The 20,189-nt window shown below is 37.6% G+C and overlaps 1 protein-coding gene across 3 annotated transcripts in view; it reads right to left on the reverse strand.

Moving 5' to 3' along the window:
* CADM2 (cell adhesion molecule 2) overlaps positions 1–20,189 on the reverse strand; it is a 570,185-nt gene that overhangs the window by 84,909 nt on the left and 465,087 nt on the right. For all 3 annotated transcript variants that reach the window (XM_083855090.1, XM_083855089.1, XM_083855091.1), the window contains exon 6: positions 3,377–3,467. In XM_083855090.1, the coding sequence (XP_083711216.1) occupies positions 3,377–3,467 (91 nt within the window). The remainder of the gene's footprint in view (positions 1–3,376; positions 3,468–20,189) is intronic.

The following is a 20,189-nucleotide window of genomic DNA, read 5'->3' on the forward strand; positions in this document are numbered from 1 at the left end:
TTTCTTAGAGCTGGTGCCTGAAGTGCTGCACAATTGGGTCAGAACATGTTAAAATCCATGTGGCCTGCCTCTGCAAACCATCCCAGAACAAGCAGGAAGCCTGGCCTGCTCTTTGTGTTGGTATCATCCCACTTCCATAGCAGCAACACACTGGTTGCCCAAAAGAAGGTAATTTTCAGCTCCTGCCTCAAAGTAAGAGAAATTAGCACAGAGTCTGACTGGAGCCAGAGCCATCCTCATTCTCCCAGTGATGAGCAGAGAGGCAAAACAGCACAGTGACAGAATTAGTGCAGTCTATCTTACACTCTCTTATGTCGTCTCACTCAATCACATTTCTATCTTCCTCTCCACTCCCATGCCCCAACCTCTCCCCCTTAGCCCAGTCTCAGCATCCCTGTTCCAACACTGGGATCTCTGTATCAAGACCACAAATGTGGGGTGACATGAATCCATCCACAGCCACTGGGAACCCCAGAGGCTGGGATAATCCCAGCCCACCTCACACGCTGTGACAGCTGATGCTGCTCATATCCCAGGGTCTGAGGACAAGACCTGAGGGCTTTTTTTCTCCTGCCCAAAGTCATGGCTAATGACTGGCCAAGAGAAATCTTATACCTTAAATTGTGAAACCTCATCAATGCCCTAGATCTAATCCCTAGTGCAGTTCTTTGTAGTTGCTCTTAGTCCCTCTGCTCTATCTCTGGAGGATGCTGTTTCAGCAGGAGATGCAGAGTGCAGTTGATTTCCCAGAGGTGATGGTTTCAGCAAATCTTCCCTTCCATTTCCCGCCACAGGACTATAAGTGAGGAAGGGCTTTTCCTCAGGACTGTGTTGTAGATTGGAAACACAGGGTAATAATGATGTACATGGTTTGAGGGGCAGAATCCCTTCCAGGAAGGGCCTGGTGATGAGCTGTAAGATGGTGTAAGTACATTCTAACTTTAGCCTCTTCCTGCTTTTCCCTTTTGGGAAAGAATTACTCAGGAGCAGCTATCAGTATCGTCAATGTCACCACAGCCACCACCTGGCTTCACCCTTTCTCAGTTTTCATCTCAAATGTCATTTTTGAAGCTTGTGGAAATTGCTCTGGGATGCAAGAGGAATGCACCCCTAAGCAAGTGTTCATTTGCTGCTGCCTACAGGAAAACAGGAGAGACTGCTGCATGTGTGACATGAAGTCTACAGAAATTAACCCATGGTGTGCAAACAGCTGTGAAGGACCATGGCTGGCCCTGAGTTCTCCATGAAACCCATCACTTACCTTGTGACACTGACACATCTGGGCTCTGTGGCCCTCTCCAAGTCCTCTCTCTCTCTCAGACAGAGGTGCTCAGAATGCAGGTTGGGAGCATGAGATTCCCTCCTCCATGCTAAGCCCCTGCAAACTGCTCTCAGGAGGATGCCTATTAATTACTGGCCCTGTGCCATAAAAGACTGACCTAACAAGGCCATACAGAGCAGCTGATGGTGGCAGTGCCTGTGGCCTGGACAATTAGAGGTGCATTTACTGGCAAAATATTTGTACCTCAAAGGCTACCACATACAGGTCCCCTGTTTTGGTAATTCTTTAGTAAAAAGACTTTTTCTTGTTTTTCCCTTTTAAAACCACATGTAAGTTTAGCATTTGAATCCTTTAAGGACAGAACACAGCTTTACTTAAAATAAATAGACAAATCAGTGAACACCTTATCTGAAGCTCTCTTTGAATTGCTAAGTTTAAACTAGTGCCTCCTTAATGGTATAAAGTATGTCCATAATATTATGTGCAACAAATAGAAAATATTGTGTGTGTCCAGGTATCTCACTTTTACTCCTCTGATTCTTTCCCTGATTCCCCTGGTGAGGGAGGGGCTGAGTGGGGCTAGAATGCCTGAAGTCTATTAGCCAAGGAGAGCACTTCACATGTAGCTGTCACCTGGTAAGTCATGAGGATAACACTGAGAGAAGGAAAATACTAAATATCACCCAGCCAATGGTGCACTCAGGGCAGCCAGTGCTGACCTCTTTCCTGAAAGTAAGCACTTGCACATCCTCAGCACATTCTGAAAATAAGGGGGAAACAGACTGTACCTCTTCATGCTCAGGGGAATGCTCAAGGGATATGAGATAAAAGGATAATTCCTTCTCCTTCAGGTACATTATAAAAGCAAGAGATGGCTCACAATGGATTTTTGTGTTACCTACAGAAGTATTCTTCTCAGAAACACACACCCAGCAGAAGTACACAGAAGATCAATTACATAGATCAATTACATAGTCAGGTCAGACTATTTAGATGGACTTCCAGTGTTTTGGTCTCAAGCAGAAAAGAAGCATGAAGGTGCTAACCCAGTCAAGATCTGGATGGAGGAGTTGCTTTAAAATGATGCAGATATATAATATAAAAAAGAAAAGTACCCATGGAGTTTAAATTATGCCAAGCATAACTCAGAAGAGTTTTTCAATGCAGAAATTTTGGACTTAACTGCCTTACTTGACCTAAATCTGACTTCAGGCTCCTACATAAAGCATTTCCATGAAGTCACTAAAGTTTACACCAGGGAGAAATTCAGCCATAAGTGACATGATTTTTGTCATGCAATTTGCACCTTTTCTAAATTCAAAACATTATTTCATCACCACTTTCAAGATCATTCTAAATCTGTGTATCATCACTACACCACATATTGATCTTTTGAGGAGGTCAATATTTAAGAAAATTGATCCATAATAACTTAATATTGAGCATTTGGATTATTTATATATATATATATATGAGTAAATATACAACAGCTCCTCTGAGCAGTTACAGTTTTTAAGATTCAAGTCTATTTAAGTAGTAGATTTTGTGCAAGGGTTAACCTCTGCAGATTTGTGTTTAAAGATATTTATAGCAAAGATTTTAATTCCCAAGGAAAACAATTTATATTCTTAAAGCAGGCTGCACTTTTCCAAGTCCTGGTAGAAACAGGCAGCCCACTTGCACATATAATTAAAGTTCAAATTCCCCTGTAAATGGCAGCCAAAGTTCAATATATTTTTTCTGAGGCTGGTTGCTGTACGAAGATTTTCATGAGATGTTTTCTCTTCTATCATCTATTCAACGATGTAAACAGAGATAGATTAAACCTGCACACCTTTCAGGTTCATATACCTGACTGGGGGAAAAAAAAAATCTCACAGTTGGAATTCTTCCTGAAAACTAAAATAGATGACAAAGTAAAAGACCAATCTTCTATAGACAGTTAATGAAGACAGGCTTCAAGGGGTTTTCTATAGCAGAGAGTACTTTACACCCCAGGAGGAGACAAATCCAGCAGATTTCTGCAGCTGAGGATTGCAGTCACAGCAGAATAAGTAAAATAACAAAAAACATATTACTTGTTAAATCACTTACAGTGGTTTTCCTTTGGATTCACAAGTCAAAACTATAGATTGTCCTTCTTCAGGCCATGAATTGGAAGAAATGATTTTAACTAAAGGTGTATCTAGGAAGAAAAAAATAGACAACTTGTTGATATACACAAAAAAGATTTATTATCTAAGAATACATTCTTCTCTATTTACAACAGACTAAACCACAGATTTAATTTACACTTGGAGACAGTTTCATATGGAGCCTTGTGCAATTTCCATTGTCTTCAGGAAGGCAATAAAAATGACCAATGTAACTAAACCAGTAACTTTTTATATCCTTAGGAGACACAGACAGAAAGCATGTGTATACTAAGAAAAAGCAATTTTGTATTCCTGTATAGGATGCAAATACTCCATATGACTATCTGAAAGCCTGATATTGAACAAAATAATAATAATAAAAAAAACTCGAAACATTGAGGATGAATAACAAGTACTCCATGCAATTGTTTGCCTATTTTTAGGCTGATATGATGGAATGCTGCTATTAGAGGAATGAATGCAATGGTGTGCATTTGAATAAGAGCCCTTTTGTTGTTGCAGAAGCTTGAAACTCATAATAAGAAAGCTACAATGGGCTTTCAGATAAAATACCTTGTTACAGACGTTTTACAGGATATTATTTCGGAAATGCAATAAAGCTGCCCCTAAACCATAACAATCTTAAACAGAATTTGCAAAGAGAATGCTTCAAATGTCTGCAGAAAGCACTACAGAAGAATATGCAACCTGTCCAACGTGATTGGATTAGTTTTATAGTTTTAATTGCAAAAAGATACACAATACAGCGACTGTGAATTCATGATGAATAGAGCATTTGAAGTAGATCTTTAACTTATAAAAATTTTGCCACCTGGCTTGCAAGAATATATTTTCATAGTCAATGTATGACTTAGAGGGTCACCTTTATAAGGAATGAAAAAAGATGACAAAGAAAAGAAGGTACCACATTTTGTCCTTAGGAAAAGGAAAAACAAAGTTCATTGTCACAGGGAAAAAAAAAATCACAGTGAGTAGAAAAATTGCTATTTTTCCTCACTGTTTCTTTCTCTATAGCTTCCTAATGCAAACCACTTTATCTTGCAAATCTAGGGTACCTAAGTTTTGTCTCATTCTATTTGCATTTGCCATTTTCCTTAGCAGTGACACCACAGACGTCCTGTTACCAAGAAAATGTGAAAGAGCATGACAATATGACCTCACAAAATCAAATGATAATAATGAAAAAAATATGCCGTAACAATATAATTTCTTACTGAGATGCCAATAGTCCTGTTGAACCCTAAACGGCATCTGAACAATTAAAATAATAGAAATTTTTTTCTAATTTCTGATTTTATTTTTTTTTTACACACCACAGAGTACCAGCATGACACAAGACAGGAAGAGGGAAAGGCTCAGTGCAGACTCTCTGTAATTCCACTGAAAATATTTTCAGCATCATTCAGCTTTCCAGAACAGCTGCACTAACCTTACACCAGCAGCAAATCTGTTCCACAAGTTCATATTTTTAAGGACCCTGCAAACCATTATGCAGGTGACTAATCCTTTGGAGGCCAGGCTGGCATTTGCTTCATTTTTAGCACACGCTTAAGGCACTGACCTCAAGTGCCTTAATAAATCAGGGCATCAAGTACTTCTGTGATTTCAGTGGTGCTGTTGAAGATGAATAAATTACTCTCTTGACTATACATTGAACCAGAGGAGCAAATTAGTATCAGATAGGAATACATGAAGAATTTAACTGAGGGAGGGAGACAACTAATGCAATGAGATCAAGAGGTTTCCAGAGGAATATGAAAAAGAGCACAACTTTGATGGAAGTAATCCTGACAGCCACAGGTGAAGGAAGAAATTAAAGACTCATCTAGCTATTATTCCTGGCTTAAATACTTTCAAAAAATTATCAGCCTTTTATGCAATACTGTAAATGACCCAAATAAAATTGAAGAGAGGATTCCAGACAATTAAGCTTTGATTTGCATGGATCAATGCAGGGCTGTTTCCTCCAGCTTAAAGTTCCCATTTCTCCTTTAGCAGACCAGGCAGGTCTCTGTTCTCCATGCACTTCTGAACAGAGCTTACTAACACAGGATAAGAAAGGTCTTATATTTATGTTTCACTCTCTAAGGCAGAACAAAGTGGTGTAGGAAATACATTCCCTAGTGGTTTTCCCTGCTAATTGACTTAAACAGTAACTACTTGTTTCTCTAAAGCAGGAAACACATAATTTTTAGGGAAACTAACAATGGAAAATTTTTGCATTTTATTACTGATTCGTTTTCAAAAACTAGTTATTCTGAGTGTTTTATTCTCAGTATTACTGTTTCCATTTTTTCTTTTTAGGCCATGCTTGATTTGTCTCCAGAATTAAAGTGTACGCTTAAAAAGGGAAAACTTTTGAGATGAACCTGCCATCTATTTTCACATTCACATCAATGCTTTAAATGAGAATAAATCTTCAGAATAATTGAATTGAATCAAAACTAAGCTAAATATCTTATTTTAACAAAGATGATAGAACCCTGCTGACTGGTACTTTTCCAGAACACAAAATGCTATTACAAAATACGACCTCCCACTGTGACTGCTCATTTGAGAAGAAACTGAAAAGTATAAATGTACTCCATCAATACTTTGAGTTTTGACCTGTCACATCTAAAAGTATTAATCATTACAACTGGAACATCATGTGAACTCCAGCAAACACTGACATTAGGAAACAGCCTAAAGAAAGAAAATCAAGAACTGTAATACAGTAAGAAATGGATTTCTTTTCAGATATGTTTATCAGCTTGTTATAAGTAATGTAGATATGTAAAAAAAAAAAAAAAAAAAAAAAAAAAAAAGCCAAACAAAATAACACCTTCTACAAGCAAAACAAACAAAAGGAGTAGAGTTAAAGGTTTTAATGTGAGTCAGATCTATTCCTCCTCCTCTAAACTCAATAGGACAATAAGAATATGCCAAGGAGTACCAGTTGAGCTTACCAGAAATTAATAATTTGCATATTTTCAATATTTAGCCCAGCAATTTCATGACAATGAAATATCATGGAACAGTATTCAAAGCAGAATTCTTCTGAACAAGGGAGTGGTGACTACAGTTTCTTTACAATATCTACAAATATGTCCTTATCCTAAGTTCTAAGAATTTTGTGGAGGTCATAAGTATTCCAAAAAGAATAAGCTTTAGGAAAGTCTAATTCTATAAAAAACCACAGTGATTTATGTGGGTGCAAGCACCACAGCAAGTTTTCTCAGTAAAACACACTGATTTCAGTACTCAGTGACTTTTTTAGTTACATCCATCTCCAGCAACTAGAACTCCTTTGGCCCTCCAGTCTTGACTCCAGTTTCAGTAATGAGGTATTTATGAGCTGCAATTGATTGCTACCACCAATCTGAATTAAGGTTCAAATATGTCTTTATGCATCTTCTACCCTCTATGAGCACAGAATCTGCTCGTTTCTTTCTGGACATACCAGCTACAGGTAAGAATTACGGCGTGGGGTGTTTTTTATATAACCTTCTGTGATTCAGCAGACCATAGGCAAAAGTTCCACTAAGTGATTCTGCTCCATCCATCTTTCTAGGATTTGAGTTCATCTCGCCTCACAAAGCCTGGGAAACCCATTCCAAAGCTTTGAGAGGATTCATCTATTTTTGATCAGGCTATGTCATCTTCAGCAACACACAAATCAGTAAACATATTTGGAAAATTATGATATCAGCTTACACCAGTAAAAAATCTGACCTGATACATGAAGAAATTAAACACTTCAACACTTGAATTTTGTTGTACTTTTAGCAGCAACTAATGGCAACATTCATACCTTGTGGAACTTCATTATTGATTGATTTAATCTCTTGGAAGCTATTTTCAAAATAAAGGTGGTTCTTATCAGTCACTAGACCTTTGCTCTTAATCAGATTTTCTGTGCTTAAAGGTTTGTGTGTTTGCTTTCAGAATGTGCTTGTTGTTATTACATTGCTCGAAGTAAAATAGACTTCAGTATGTATCTATATTATTTTATCACCAAGCCTTTATAAGGTTACATGCAGGATTAAATTCCTTCACATAAATTTACTCATACAAAGCCATCACATGAAAGCTGCTGCAAAAATCCCCCATGATAAGTTATGTTATACTTCATGTGCAAACCCTTGACAAACAGAGTGTAAAAATGGAAAACTGAATTCATAAAAGTAAACAAATTTGCTAAGATCGTGAAACAGGCCAACAAGACAATCAGACAATAAATCTCTACTAGTTTCTTCTTAGTGCCAAGATAGTAAAAGTATAATTTGGCCTATTTTTCATACATATCTTCAGAAGTCCTTGGTCCCATCAGTTCTTAGCGAAACCTTTGATGGAACTCACAGTTGTGGCTGAGTCACTAAATCAAAGCATAACCCTTTGCATCCTAAGGCATTAATCAAGGAATAAGCACATGAGAAATCATTTTGTGAGACAAAGGGGTAGCATTATCATGAGGTTATGATAGGAGTACGCTATTTTATCAAATAATCCCTCCCTACTTTAATCAACTTCATTCAATGTAATTACAAGCCCAGAAACAGAAAATAAGACCACCTTTCTTCTTGGACAGATGTTAGGGGAGGTGGAGCACATATATTTCATTGACACTGTTAAGAATCAATGATTGGAAGCAGTAGACTATTCAGAAGTAGTATTCATGATCTCACAGTCATCAGAATTCCAAGAGTGCTGAAAATGCACCTATGCAAAGAACAGTGCAGCAGTCTTTCCTCCAGGTAATTTTGATATATGCATTACTTTGGGTGTAACACAAACTTCTTGCCACTAGATTTCTCTAAATGTTTTGTTAAAAGGTAAATCTCAGCCTTCATTGGTGTTCCAGTGAAAGGAGGATTAACAGAAAAAAATCTTAGTGATTCTCCTCTGAAGAAATGTACATAGGAATATTGTATCAAATATACAGATTCAAGTCAGGGCTCCTAATCTGCAAATTTTCTGCTGAATTATAATTTATTTTTTTTAGAAAATAAATAAATGCAATAACTTCCTATGAAGTTTAAACTTAGCACCCCAAATCTCTTTCAATGTGGCTGAATCTCCAGAAAGCAGAACAGAACAAGGACACGTCCTTCTCTTCCTTTAGAAGGACAGAATAACTAATCCGAAGGGTCCTGTACTTCAGCAGCCTAGATTTTAGAGCCCTGCTCTACCTCCATGTCTCAGGAAGCCATTCCTACATTTCCTCACTTAGACATAATTTGATTTTTGTGAGAAGTGGTAATCAATCCATCAAGATCAGTTATTAGACCCCATGCAGTGATTTATGAGAAAAAGAGGTTACTTACTCCGTTGAGTACTGAAGTATTCACACTATGTTGATCAGATCCAGCAAAACACTTATTTGGCAGTAATTTAGAGATTAGAACATTCAGCCTTTGGAGTTCATGGATAAAGAAAGGGTTTGGTCTGGTTCAGAGTGCCACGACCTCCCATGCAATAGCAGAGCTCAGCCAGGAATGCTGAGATCTCCCTTCCAGCCAGATTTTGAACTAAGATTTCATTTTGACTCTGAAAAGGCTTTTTTTTTTTCTTATCTATTTCCTAGTTTCGTTAAATCATGATATTCTGACACTAAAAAACCCCAGGTATTAGAAAGTTCTTAGCCCAATGCACATCAGGAGTTAGAATTCCTCAAGCAATTCAGTGCTGTGCAAATTGTCTCTATTTACATTCAGTGCCAACATAACACAGAATATACCCTTCATTTTATATTTAGGAAAGTTTTCTAGAGCCAGATTAGGATATTTACAAAAAACCCCAAATCTCATAAAACTTTAAAAATCCCCACCTATTTCTTAGGAATGTGTCAATCCTTAGCATCAAGTGGTTTCGGTACCTCCATTCTTGGACTTCCCATGCAAAAAAATCACTTAATTTTTTTTCTTAAAGTACTTTTTGAGCTGGTGGCCTCAGAGTAGCTTTCTTAAATGTCAAAGATGGCAATATTTTTCAATATTTAAACATTTTTTTAAACAAATAAAACAATTAAATGTAAACACAATGCCATAGGCAGATCTTAGATATTTTACCATTACCAACACAAACTTAAGAAAATCTTATCTAAACTGCTAACAAATATATACTCAGCTAGGAATATACACAAATATCTACTCAGCTAGGAAACAATTATATTTCCACACTATTATTTCATATAAAGCACAGTGTCCCTTCAAGTTTTTTGCTTTTTAAACTTGTTTATTGTATGAAGTCTGTGATTCCTACTTCCCAAAGTAAAATGGCATCACAGAAGATGTGCATCCTACCACATTTCAATTAAAATCTCCTGTAGTATTATCCATTCAAGGTTTCACACGCTATACAGTGATTTTGCCTAATGTTTGGGTCTTCTCTTTGTACATGTGATTTTTCTTATGATCAAAGCAATTCAACAATTAATATGTAAAAACTAAAAGGTCATTTACTGTTTAAGTAATAATCAATTAGTAAAATAGTATTGGTCTCAACTTTTAGCTTTGGGTAGGTTTGTTCACATAATTTTAAAGAAATCGGTAATAGTATCAAGCAGAAATCACATTTCTCTTGATTCCCTCTGCTTTTCTTTCACCAAAGAAAGCATTTTTTTTCTGGTTTGTAAAATATTAAAAGACCTGGCATAAAAAAAATGCCCCATTTGGTGACAGTAACATATAATCTTCAATATACACAAGGTGCATAGAGAAAGATAAATCTTTGGAATTATTTTAGTTTATGAGTCTTTAGGGTTCAAAAGGAAAAATCCATTGGTCAGGTCCTCTCCTGTATGCATGGCACACATCAGTGAGATATATGCTGCCTAAATCTCTCTTAAAACACAAGGGATTGTGTACTTCTTTTATTTTTTTTTTTTTTTTCTTTCACGATGCCCTACTTAGTCCTGAAAGTTCAAACTAGTAAAAAGAGCTCAGCCTTGTGGAAATGGTAGAAAAAAATGAGGCACAGCTGGTCAAACATTTGCATGTGAACTAAAACTTACAGCTCTACACAATATATCACTACAACAAATATATCAAACCTCCAAAACAAGGCTCTCCTAACTGATTAGTTTCCATGCAGCCACATTGTCAGGTGCCTATCTCGAAACCAGGGCAGACACAATCCTGTCCCTGATTGTGTTATAAATAATTGAAAGCAGCTCATTAACATCATTTGACCCTAGGCCTCCACTGCAATACTTTGATTCTGATGCATCCTCCCTTTGAAAGTGATTCTCTCTCTGTAGTTTGTGTTATGAACATCTCTCCAGCTGCAGCAAGAAGCTGAGTCTGTTGTAATGAAACCTGTGATCCTTGCTGGACTTGCTGTTTGAGTGCAAATTATGTTAACAGTTAAAGGAAAGCCATGGAAAGATCCAGGGAGGGGCAAACACTTCACTGGCTGGGTTTGCCAGGGGAAGGGAGTGCTCACAATCCATCAGGATGCGCTACAAATGTTGCTTAAAATCCTCCTGCTAAAAGCATTGATACTACCTCCTTATTTAATCTTTTAGGATGATGAGTAGATGGTTTTTATTACCTTTTGTCACTAGAAATTTTCTGCCATACTCAGTGATTTAAAAAGCCTTAAAAGTACTGCTAGTAAGGAAAGGCTTAGCTGAGCACTGGATCCAACAGTATGGAATATGATAAAGGATCCATCCAGGAGGAAAGCTGCGCTTGTGTGACAGAGCAGTTCTTCCCACTGTGATCAGGGATCATCCCATGGAATCCAGGTTTTACCTTTCTGGACCCTAAGCAACACAGGGAGCAAGTTTTATTAATTACTTGCCAGTTTAGAACACACTCAGCTGAGCTTCAGGCAGCCCAGACAAAGCACACAGACCTTTCCTGTGGTGCAACGTCCTTGTCATGGCTGCCACATCATCTGGCAAGGAAAAGGATAAGATAACCCCCACCTTCCTCCCATTACCCACTGACTGTTTCCAGAGCATTCCAAGTTCTGAATTAATCACTTCATCTTGTGCAGCAGCACCTCCTGCCTGGATCTATAATACTCAGATTTACTCTGCCATTTTAAATAAATATATTTACATTGTTGTCTTTTTTTTTTTTTTTTTTTCCCTTTGAACACAAACCACCATTTCCTCCTTGAACCAGAGTGCAAATTACTATAACTGGTCCATTAAAACACATTTTTCTTCTTATAGGTTTAGCTAAATTATGAGCTACCAACAGCACGTCTTTACTTCATGTTTTCATTTTATGACCACAAACCTTCTGAATATTGAAAAGCTTTCATAAATTTCTCAGATATTTTAGTGTGGCAGTGAACAACAGCAGTTCTGGTGCTATCATTTTAAAAAATGTTATAAAAATCTAACAGTCTGATAATAAAAGATTATTACTACCTGGTAATAAATGGCTCCCAGATGATAAGATTTTTAAAGTTTTTTCCTGAGAGACTAATTCATTTATTTTCTATACATTTTTGTCTGTTCTTTTAAAATGCATGTTTGTGAAATCTATCTATGTCACAGCCTTCTACATTTTTCATCACGCTTTTTTCTCTCTCTTTATTTCCTTGGAACCTTTCCATCATTTCCAGATGCAAAGATAAAATAAGCAGATACCTCTGAAAATGATGATGTATCTACTTTCTAAATTAATTAGCACTGGAGTAAGCACAGGCCAGTTTCAAAAACTTTTTTTTTTTCATCAGAAACCACGAGATTATAATTTTCATACAGAGATAGCAATTGCAAAGCTCATTGAGAATTCTGTAGTCCTACATAATTTTATTCCTATTTCTAAAAAAATGTAAGAAAATAAGCTTAGGAAAGAAGAGATTTTAAAAGTAAATTCCAAGGACAAACCACTCCAGTAGGCACAAAAATAAACATCAGATTGGATATCTCAAATGAGACGAGAAAGAGGGGAGAGGAGCACTTTAATCAGCTCTGTGCAAGTGCTCACCATTTTTAATAGCTTTTACACTTACCAGCTGTGCACCCTACAGCTGTGAATCAGCATTTCCCCAAATTTGGCTTATTTTGTAAATGGCAAGCAGCATGGCTTCTGTCTATGCACTACTGCCTTGAATAAGCACTTAGGTGTAAGTCTGCCTTGGTAGCTTTACCAAAGCGGCCTGGCAGACACAGTAAGTTTGATGTTCTGCTTCAGAAAAGAATGAATTACTCATTGCTTAAATGGATGAGAGGGAAAGAAAATCAATATTATGTATCTGAAAAATAATTTAATTAGTAATATTTGTGGGTGAGTCAATCTAGTTCAAGCAATTTTGCCATGGCAATGGTATTTCATTTCAATAAAAGTATTCAACAACACTGTGAAGTTATGCTTTATGATAGTACTTAAATAATTAGGTTTGATAGAATTTAATACTTGGTACCATATCCACATGGATATTCCAATGTCTTCCTTTTATACTCCTTTAAAACTGCTTTACAGTTAAGCAGGACCAGAAACAGCATATGGGTCCCTTTGTTACCTGAGATTATTTGATGACTATTGTGTCATCCTTAATCTCATCTGGTTTATTTTTAAATGATGTTTGTTGTAGGAGAGAATAATAACAGCTTGTAACAGAAGAGTGCAAAACACCCTTGTGGATGCCAAAGTGTGGGGGCAAAGAAAGATTGATCAAATATTCCCTCCTGACACTCATACTACATGAGTGCCTGAATTCCAACACTGACCTGGCAGGAAACCATTTGGGTCACTAATTTTGAGGACATTGATCATGTGGTACTTTGTTAAAGACATCCCCTGGACATGTTTCAGCACCTCACCTGCTGGCCATGCCAGGCTCCTTCACCACAATTACTAAAACACAATAAAGGAAGCAGTGGTAGTACATAACATGTGGCTTGGGGTTTTGGGAAGGTGGAAAAGAAGCTGGAAGTACTACACCAAAGTTCCACAGCTCCCCCCCACTTCATTTCAAATGTCTACAACCTTACCCTGCCTTTGCCATGTAATGTGTTCATTGATCATTCTTACCTACTTGGTGCTTGGCCTTGAAACAGACCAAGACATTTATCACAGATAAATGTGAGCACATCTGCAGCCCCTGCTGAATTAAGGAGGACAGAGTGGCACTGTCACCCCAGTTCTGGGTGTGTGTCACTCCATGGGGACAGCACCAGGGAACAGCCACTCCTCTTTGCAAGGCTTTGCAGAATGGGTCACTGGTTTCTGAATTATGCATTAAGTCCCATACACACATAAATGATATGGTAGATACAATATTTTCTTTGCAAATCAGTTCTGTTTCCTCCAGTGAATGCAAGTGATGAAGCTTAGTTTTTCAACTTTCATCTTGTTTAATTGTTTTTTGTCGTGCCACTTCTCCAGAGTAAACAATCTGTTCCATTTAGCATCTCCATTGCCTTACGCTGTGCTCTCTCCAACTTATGTTTTATCTCAATTTTGCTTCTAAGAGAAAAGAAAAAAAAAAAGAAAAGGCAAAGAAAAGTCTTCTGCCATGTTATAAAGAAATGCTGAACTTTGAGAGATCCCATGATCTTTCAGTGTAACTTTATCTTCTGCTTTCTCAGATTCTTTTGTTTAAAGCCTTCGTTGCTCTGTTGTGCCTGACTTAAACCATCTGAATATGGCCAAAGAACTGTAGCACATCCATAACTGTTGAAGGAGTTAAAATGAGAGCTTCTGGATGCTCAGCATACCTAAATATCTCTCCAGTCCTTTATCTGACATTCATATCAGCTATTGGACACTATAAAAGTTTAGTCTATATAAAAATAACTTAGCAGTAGCGTCAGGAAATGAACATTTGACTTGCTTCTTGAAAATATACATCTCACTCTTGTGAATGGCAAAATTCTCTTCCTTGGGAGGTTTTGGTAATGATCTCTACATATGTTTTTTGTCTTTTCCTCCAGACTGTCTGCTTGCTAGTCTTTCCTACTTGTAATATTATTAACTCACCCTCCCAAACTTCCTTTCAAACCTTCTGGAGCCCTCTCTTAGTCACACAACAAGCACATGGAATATCCAGCCCCACACCAGATTTCAAAGTTTTTTATGCAGGGTAGACAAGCCACTCCATGGATTTTCTACATAAGATTTTACAGAGAAATAAATTAGATTATATTTCACTTGTAAACCATATTTGAACATAAACCTCCGATGGTAAAGGTCAGGATTGTACATTAACCCTTCGAACTGGATATCCCCTTTGAAAGATGAAAGTTTGGCAGTAAATGGACTTACAAGTTTATGAATTATTTTGCATTTAAATAATGGATTTCTTATTTTCATCCATCATTAACCTAATTGATCTCATTTAAACATGCAAATTGTAGCAGTGAACTTTCCTGTTCACAGATATCATCCTTTACTGTTTACAGTAACTATCCTTTAAGTTTCACTTATTTCAAACATTCACCAGTATTAAAAGTTTAAAAAATAGAACTGTACTAATTAACACAGTGCTTACATAATTATTGAGCTATATAATTAACTTCTTACTTAATTTTCATTCAGTAGGAAGAGATGTAGCATACTGAAACAGTAGCTTTTAAATGGCATTCCTATTATTACTGTTTTATTTGCATCTTACACTGGTTAAGTATAGAAACATCCCTCCTTTAAGGGAAATAGAATTGAGAGCTGGTCCTCAAAGTATTGCGTTGAGATGTATTTATTTTCCATATTAACATTCAGAGAATGAATTCAGGAACAAATAACAGAACAAAACCCAAACCTGTTTGGGTTGGTTGAATATCATAGCATGGGTGACTCTTGGGTGGGAACCCGAATGTGTGAAAAGGAAAACCTGAATGTGTAAGAAGGATAAGAGAGAGTCACCTGGAAGGCTTTGGAAATCTCCTCAGTCCAGAACATCTTCAATGAAAGAGAAAAGCAGGAACAGCACTCAGAGAGTCGATTTTTACAGGATGAGAGCATCAGTCCAAGAGACAGAGCCTCCGTTTCAGATTCAGGGAGCCAGTTATGAAAACATCCAGCTTTTCCTCATGAGCTTCTACAGGGCCTGACCAGCTCACAGGTTTTCACTGAAGGGAAGGACATCCCTGCTTGCCCAGGCTTATAGAGATTGTCTGGGATCAGAGGCTTTGCGAGAGACCAAGGTCCTGTCTGCACATCAGACAGAAAATGCAGCCCCCTCTTGTTTCTTAAGCTAGAACAAAAGGTGGCTTTAATCAATAAGACCAAGCTTCAAATATTGGCCTCCTTCCACAGGTTCCAGAGGTCTCTGAGGTCTCTCAGCTCCAAACCACTCAAAGTATACCATGATAAAATGGTTATAGGGAGAGAGCAAATCCTGCTAGTTTGAGATAGAGATCTGCAAAGCCCTGGATGTGCAAATCTCAGGTGAGTTCTTTTTTTTTTTTTTTTTTTTTTTTTTTTTTTTTTTTTTTTTTTTTTTTTTTTTTTGTAACTCTAGGGAATTATGCCTCTGGAAAATCCAGGTCTTTTGACTGTCTCAGAAGTTATAGGAGAATTGTGTGGATAAACTAATTGATTGAAGTTATAATCACACAGATTTTTTCTCTCTTGGCAACATCAAAACAAGTTCCAACTCTCACAAGAATTGCAACTATTTTCCCTCCTGACTCAACACTCAGGCTATTTTGAGTTCACCTAGTATTTTGGGGCCCTGTTAAAAAAAAAAATCAAAGAAAAATTGGAAGGCCATGCTATTACATCTTATTATCCTCATTAACAAAGCATTTTTCTGACTCTGGGGATGCATCTCTTGCCAGATTGTCCACACAAAGATTGTGGCAGTGTGTAATCACACCAAATGTTACCAGATTTTACTTCCAGCCAGTGTGTCTGTCAGGGTGTCACACAGTGTAATGAAAAGATGGTCACAAGCAAACGAGAATGACCAACAACTCTGTGGACTGATCAGAAACCAAAGAGCTCAGCATCAAAGAAGGAAATTTCTTTTAATTCTTATATTTTCTTCACTTCAGAAAAACATATTCTCTGCCTAGAGAGTAAAAGCCACTTCCAAAAAAAAGGGAGATGTACCCTTGTTCCTAAACCATCCTTAACTCTGGGATAGTTCTGGGAGACATACCACAAATCAGAAAAAAATATAATAAAAATTAAAGTAAATAACTCCAAAGCAAACGAGAAAAGGAGATATGCCAAAATGCAACAGCAAAGATTGTTTTTAGGCACAAAATTGGGGGAAACAACTAAAGTAAGTAGAAAGAAAGGAGCACATGAGGAGAAAATTAGAATCAGCTTCAACAAGACAAATGGCCACACAGCTTAAAGAGAATTAATGTGTGACACATATTTTACTCATTTACAGTACAGAAGGACCATATGTAGGCAGCAAGGGAAATTTTTCCTTTCCTCTCCTATTTTATCATAGCTAAGAAGTGTCCCATTTTTGTTTGCTTTTGCATGGGCACAGATCTGCCCTTTCTGAGCTACAAAAAGTCAGCAAGTCTGGGCAGAGACAGACACCTTGAATATCCAATAAGATATTTAACATGTGCCTAATTCATCAGAATTGAGCATTAAGACTTAAGGAAGACAGGGGTTTTTGTCTCTATATGCTGTTCTGATGGGCAGCTCTGAGTCTTTTAGACACTTATCACAGACAGAGTCTAACACCGAAATGTGCATGACCCTTTTCTTGCCTTTATTTTAGAATGCCTTATTTCATATAGTGCTATATGAAGGTGCAGAACATTCTATACTATATTTAATATATTTTTATATATTCACACACATTTTTTACTCATTTTTGTTCAGAAGATGCATTTTAGAAACTCTGTTCCAACAAAAACTTGAAACCAGCCAAGTAGAAAAAATGAGCTAAACCTTCCTAGGTCAGCTACATCAGGGAATGTAGCTCACTGCTTACCCCAGCAGAAATTCTGGGCCCATCTTGCCATCAGGGAAGGCTCCATTTGCTGGTACATGAGGAGTGAGAGGGGCACAGTGCTGTCAGACACGTGTGCACACACAGACACCCCGTGTTCTACACAGGTGCGTGGCTGATCCGACCTGCAGCCCGCTGCACTCTCAGGCTTTGTTTACCTAATGCAAAATCAATACCCTTATTTCCAGGACAATGGTTCTAACATTCTCATGGAATAGCTGCCTGATTTTAAAGTCAGGCCTGGATGTTCATTGCAAAGGAATCTAATAACAGCCCACCAAAGAAGAAGTGAGCCTATCACACAGACATGTTGGAATAGCCTGTGGAAGCAAGTCAGCTGACGGCTATAGATTTGTCAGGCCAACAATCCACTGCACATCTGTGTCTGCCAATATAGAATTTACTCAAAATTGCCTCTCTAGACACTTCTTTACATAACACATATTTAGCTGATTAGTGCTGTCTTTTGGGAGTGTGGTCAGCTTTTGAGCAAAATCTCCCTGAGTCCATTAGCGCGGATCACATCGCAGCTGCCATTTTAGAAGCACGATGATTAGGTTTGAAGTTCAAATGATTTGATTTCACTTTAAGGCTTCAAAAGCAGCCTCTGGGGTAGATTTACACAATTAATTTTTACTGAGGTCTGCTGGGTAATTTACTGCAGTCAGAGAATCTTCACTAAGGTAAGGTAATTACCACTGGGTAATTTTATGGCACTGTGTTCAGTACGAAGCAAAATGTTGGCTGGTTTCTGCTCAGATAAGACCTGGAAGGAAGAGAAGATGCTGCTTTTGGGAATCACAACACATCTGCAACACTGAAGAGGGATGAGAAGAATTCACTGACTTCCCAGATATGGACCAGAAGTTGTACATGCCCTCAAAATGTCTTTTCAGGAGCATGCATGAGGACTTAGACAATCTCGTAAACATTTTACTGAGAAGCTTTCAAAATTGAAGCGCTGTACCCATGATGCTTTAACATGGGAACAAACAATACATTCTTTGTTTAGGCTGAACACAGAAGTAAACAATGAAATTAAATATCCCTTTGAGATTTGTATTTATCACTTACAAGAAGCAGTTCCTAATAATCAGTGGCAGCTAGGCTGACAAGCAAACTTCAGAGCAAAGCCAGGGGGGATACAAGTCTATTTTAGGTTTGCTATTGACATTAAGGGTCAGAGGAAAAATAAACTCAGCAAGCAGTGTCATGCTACCACAAACCTCTGCTGGCCAAGCAGAAACTAAATTACAGCCAAACCTTTCAGCACAGCAGAAAGATTTGGGCAATTGGGCTGCCCTGCAGTGCACAGAGCACAACATACAGATGAGCAAGATTAAGCACAAGTGAGATATAACATAAATTACAGACAAATAAATCAAAAGATTGGAGAAGCTAATTATCCTGGAGTGGGGGTATGTTATACTTTCCCCTATTATTTTAATATTTCAAGTTTGCAAAATTAATCTGGGAAGCCCTGCAAAAAGAAAGATTGACCACAGTCTCCTTCAAAATAACAATCTAGGTAATCTCAACTACCTGATGGAACTATGAGAAGGAAAGGAAAGAAAAGAGCAGCAGAAGGACTTAGGCACTATTTCTATCACATACACATAAAAATACTTTCAGTGTAAAAGTTTAGTCCTCAGCTTCATTTCATACACTGTAGCACTACTGGGAAAGCTTATTTGATTTCTCTATCAGAATAATAAAACATAAGGTTTGTGTAAGGGGAAGAAGAGGGAATACACATATTCTGTATCGGATGGCTTTCATTTTGTTAAGTTTACTTCCTACTAAAGTTGATGATAAAAGCAGCTGTGTGGACTCATAAGCACTTCTATTTACATCTCTCCATGGACTAATTACAAATATCTGTTTCATACAGTCCCAGCATCTAAGGAAGATTTAATTTTATTCTATCTTTCACTAGGCATATATCAAAACCTGTCATTTCATTCCATTATTTTGCTTTCCTGTTTCTCTACCTATCATGCACTAGATGCAAACACAACCCTGCAATTTCTACTGTTCCCTTTTACTTTGCTTTGCTTTTTGGTTTGTTTGTTTGTTTGTTTTGATGAAGCCACAAATGTTTAGTCCATTGTCAGGAGCCATCTGCTCGAAACAAAGAAGGCTTTTCAACTTTCAAGCACAATTATGCAGGGCAGAAATGCCCAGACAAATTCTTTTTGCCCTTTTCTTCTAACTGGTGGTGATACACTGATAATTTATGAGGAGCACCCATGTATCACAGCTAAACCTTTTCAGATTTTAAGGTGTTTAAAACTCAAGTGCAGGACTAGTGAGTGATGCCTCATCTTTGTACATTCATTCTTTCCCAAACTGACGCTCACCTGTGCTGCTCTGTATGATCATTTTAAGAGACTTCCTTATCATTCTCTCACAGTAGTCTGCTGATTCTAGATATCTCTGGGACATTAGGAGCATGTGGCAATGTCACACTGACTTGGTTGTAGTTTTGGAGCCTACAGGTTGTCAGGTTAACAAATTCTGCTGACTTTGAGGTCCTATATTTTTGCCAGCTCTATTTTTGCCCTGCTGACAGGTGGCACTGAGGATAATTGTTGGGTCAGCTTCCACAGGGTTCTGTGACCCTGATTCTTGTTAATACAAACAGGGTGTATTTTATATGCTTGAAATCTTATGGACTGATGGGAAAACCCTCCAGCTTTCAGTGACTGCAGTAATATCCACAATAAGGGTGAGCAACACAAGGAGAATAAAATCAAGGAGCCCAGTTCCAGTGTAATGTACTCCACTTGGAGTATTTGGGATTGTTCCAGTGAATCATTTCACTCTTCTTTTTTTTCCTTTAAGGCTCTCTGATGAACCATATCATCTTATTCTCTTTTTATAAA

Source organism: Zosterops lateralis, assembly GCF_965231275.1.
Source record: "Zosterops lateralis genome assembly, chromosome: 2".
Lineage (NCBI taxonomy): Eukaryota > Metazoa > Chordata > Aves > Passeriformes > Zosteropidae > Zosterops > Zosterops lateralis.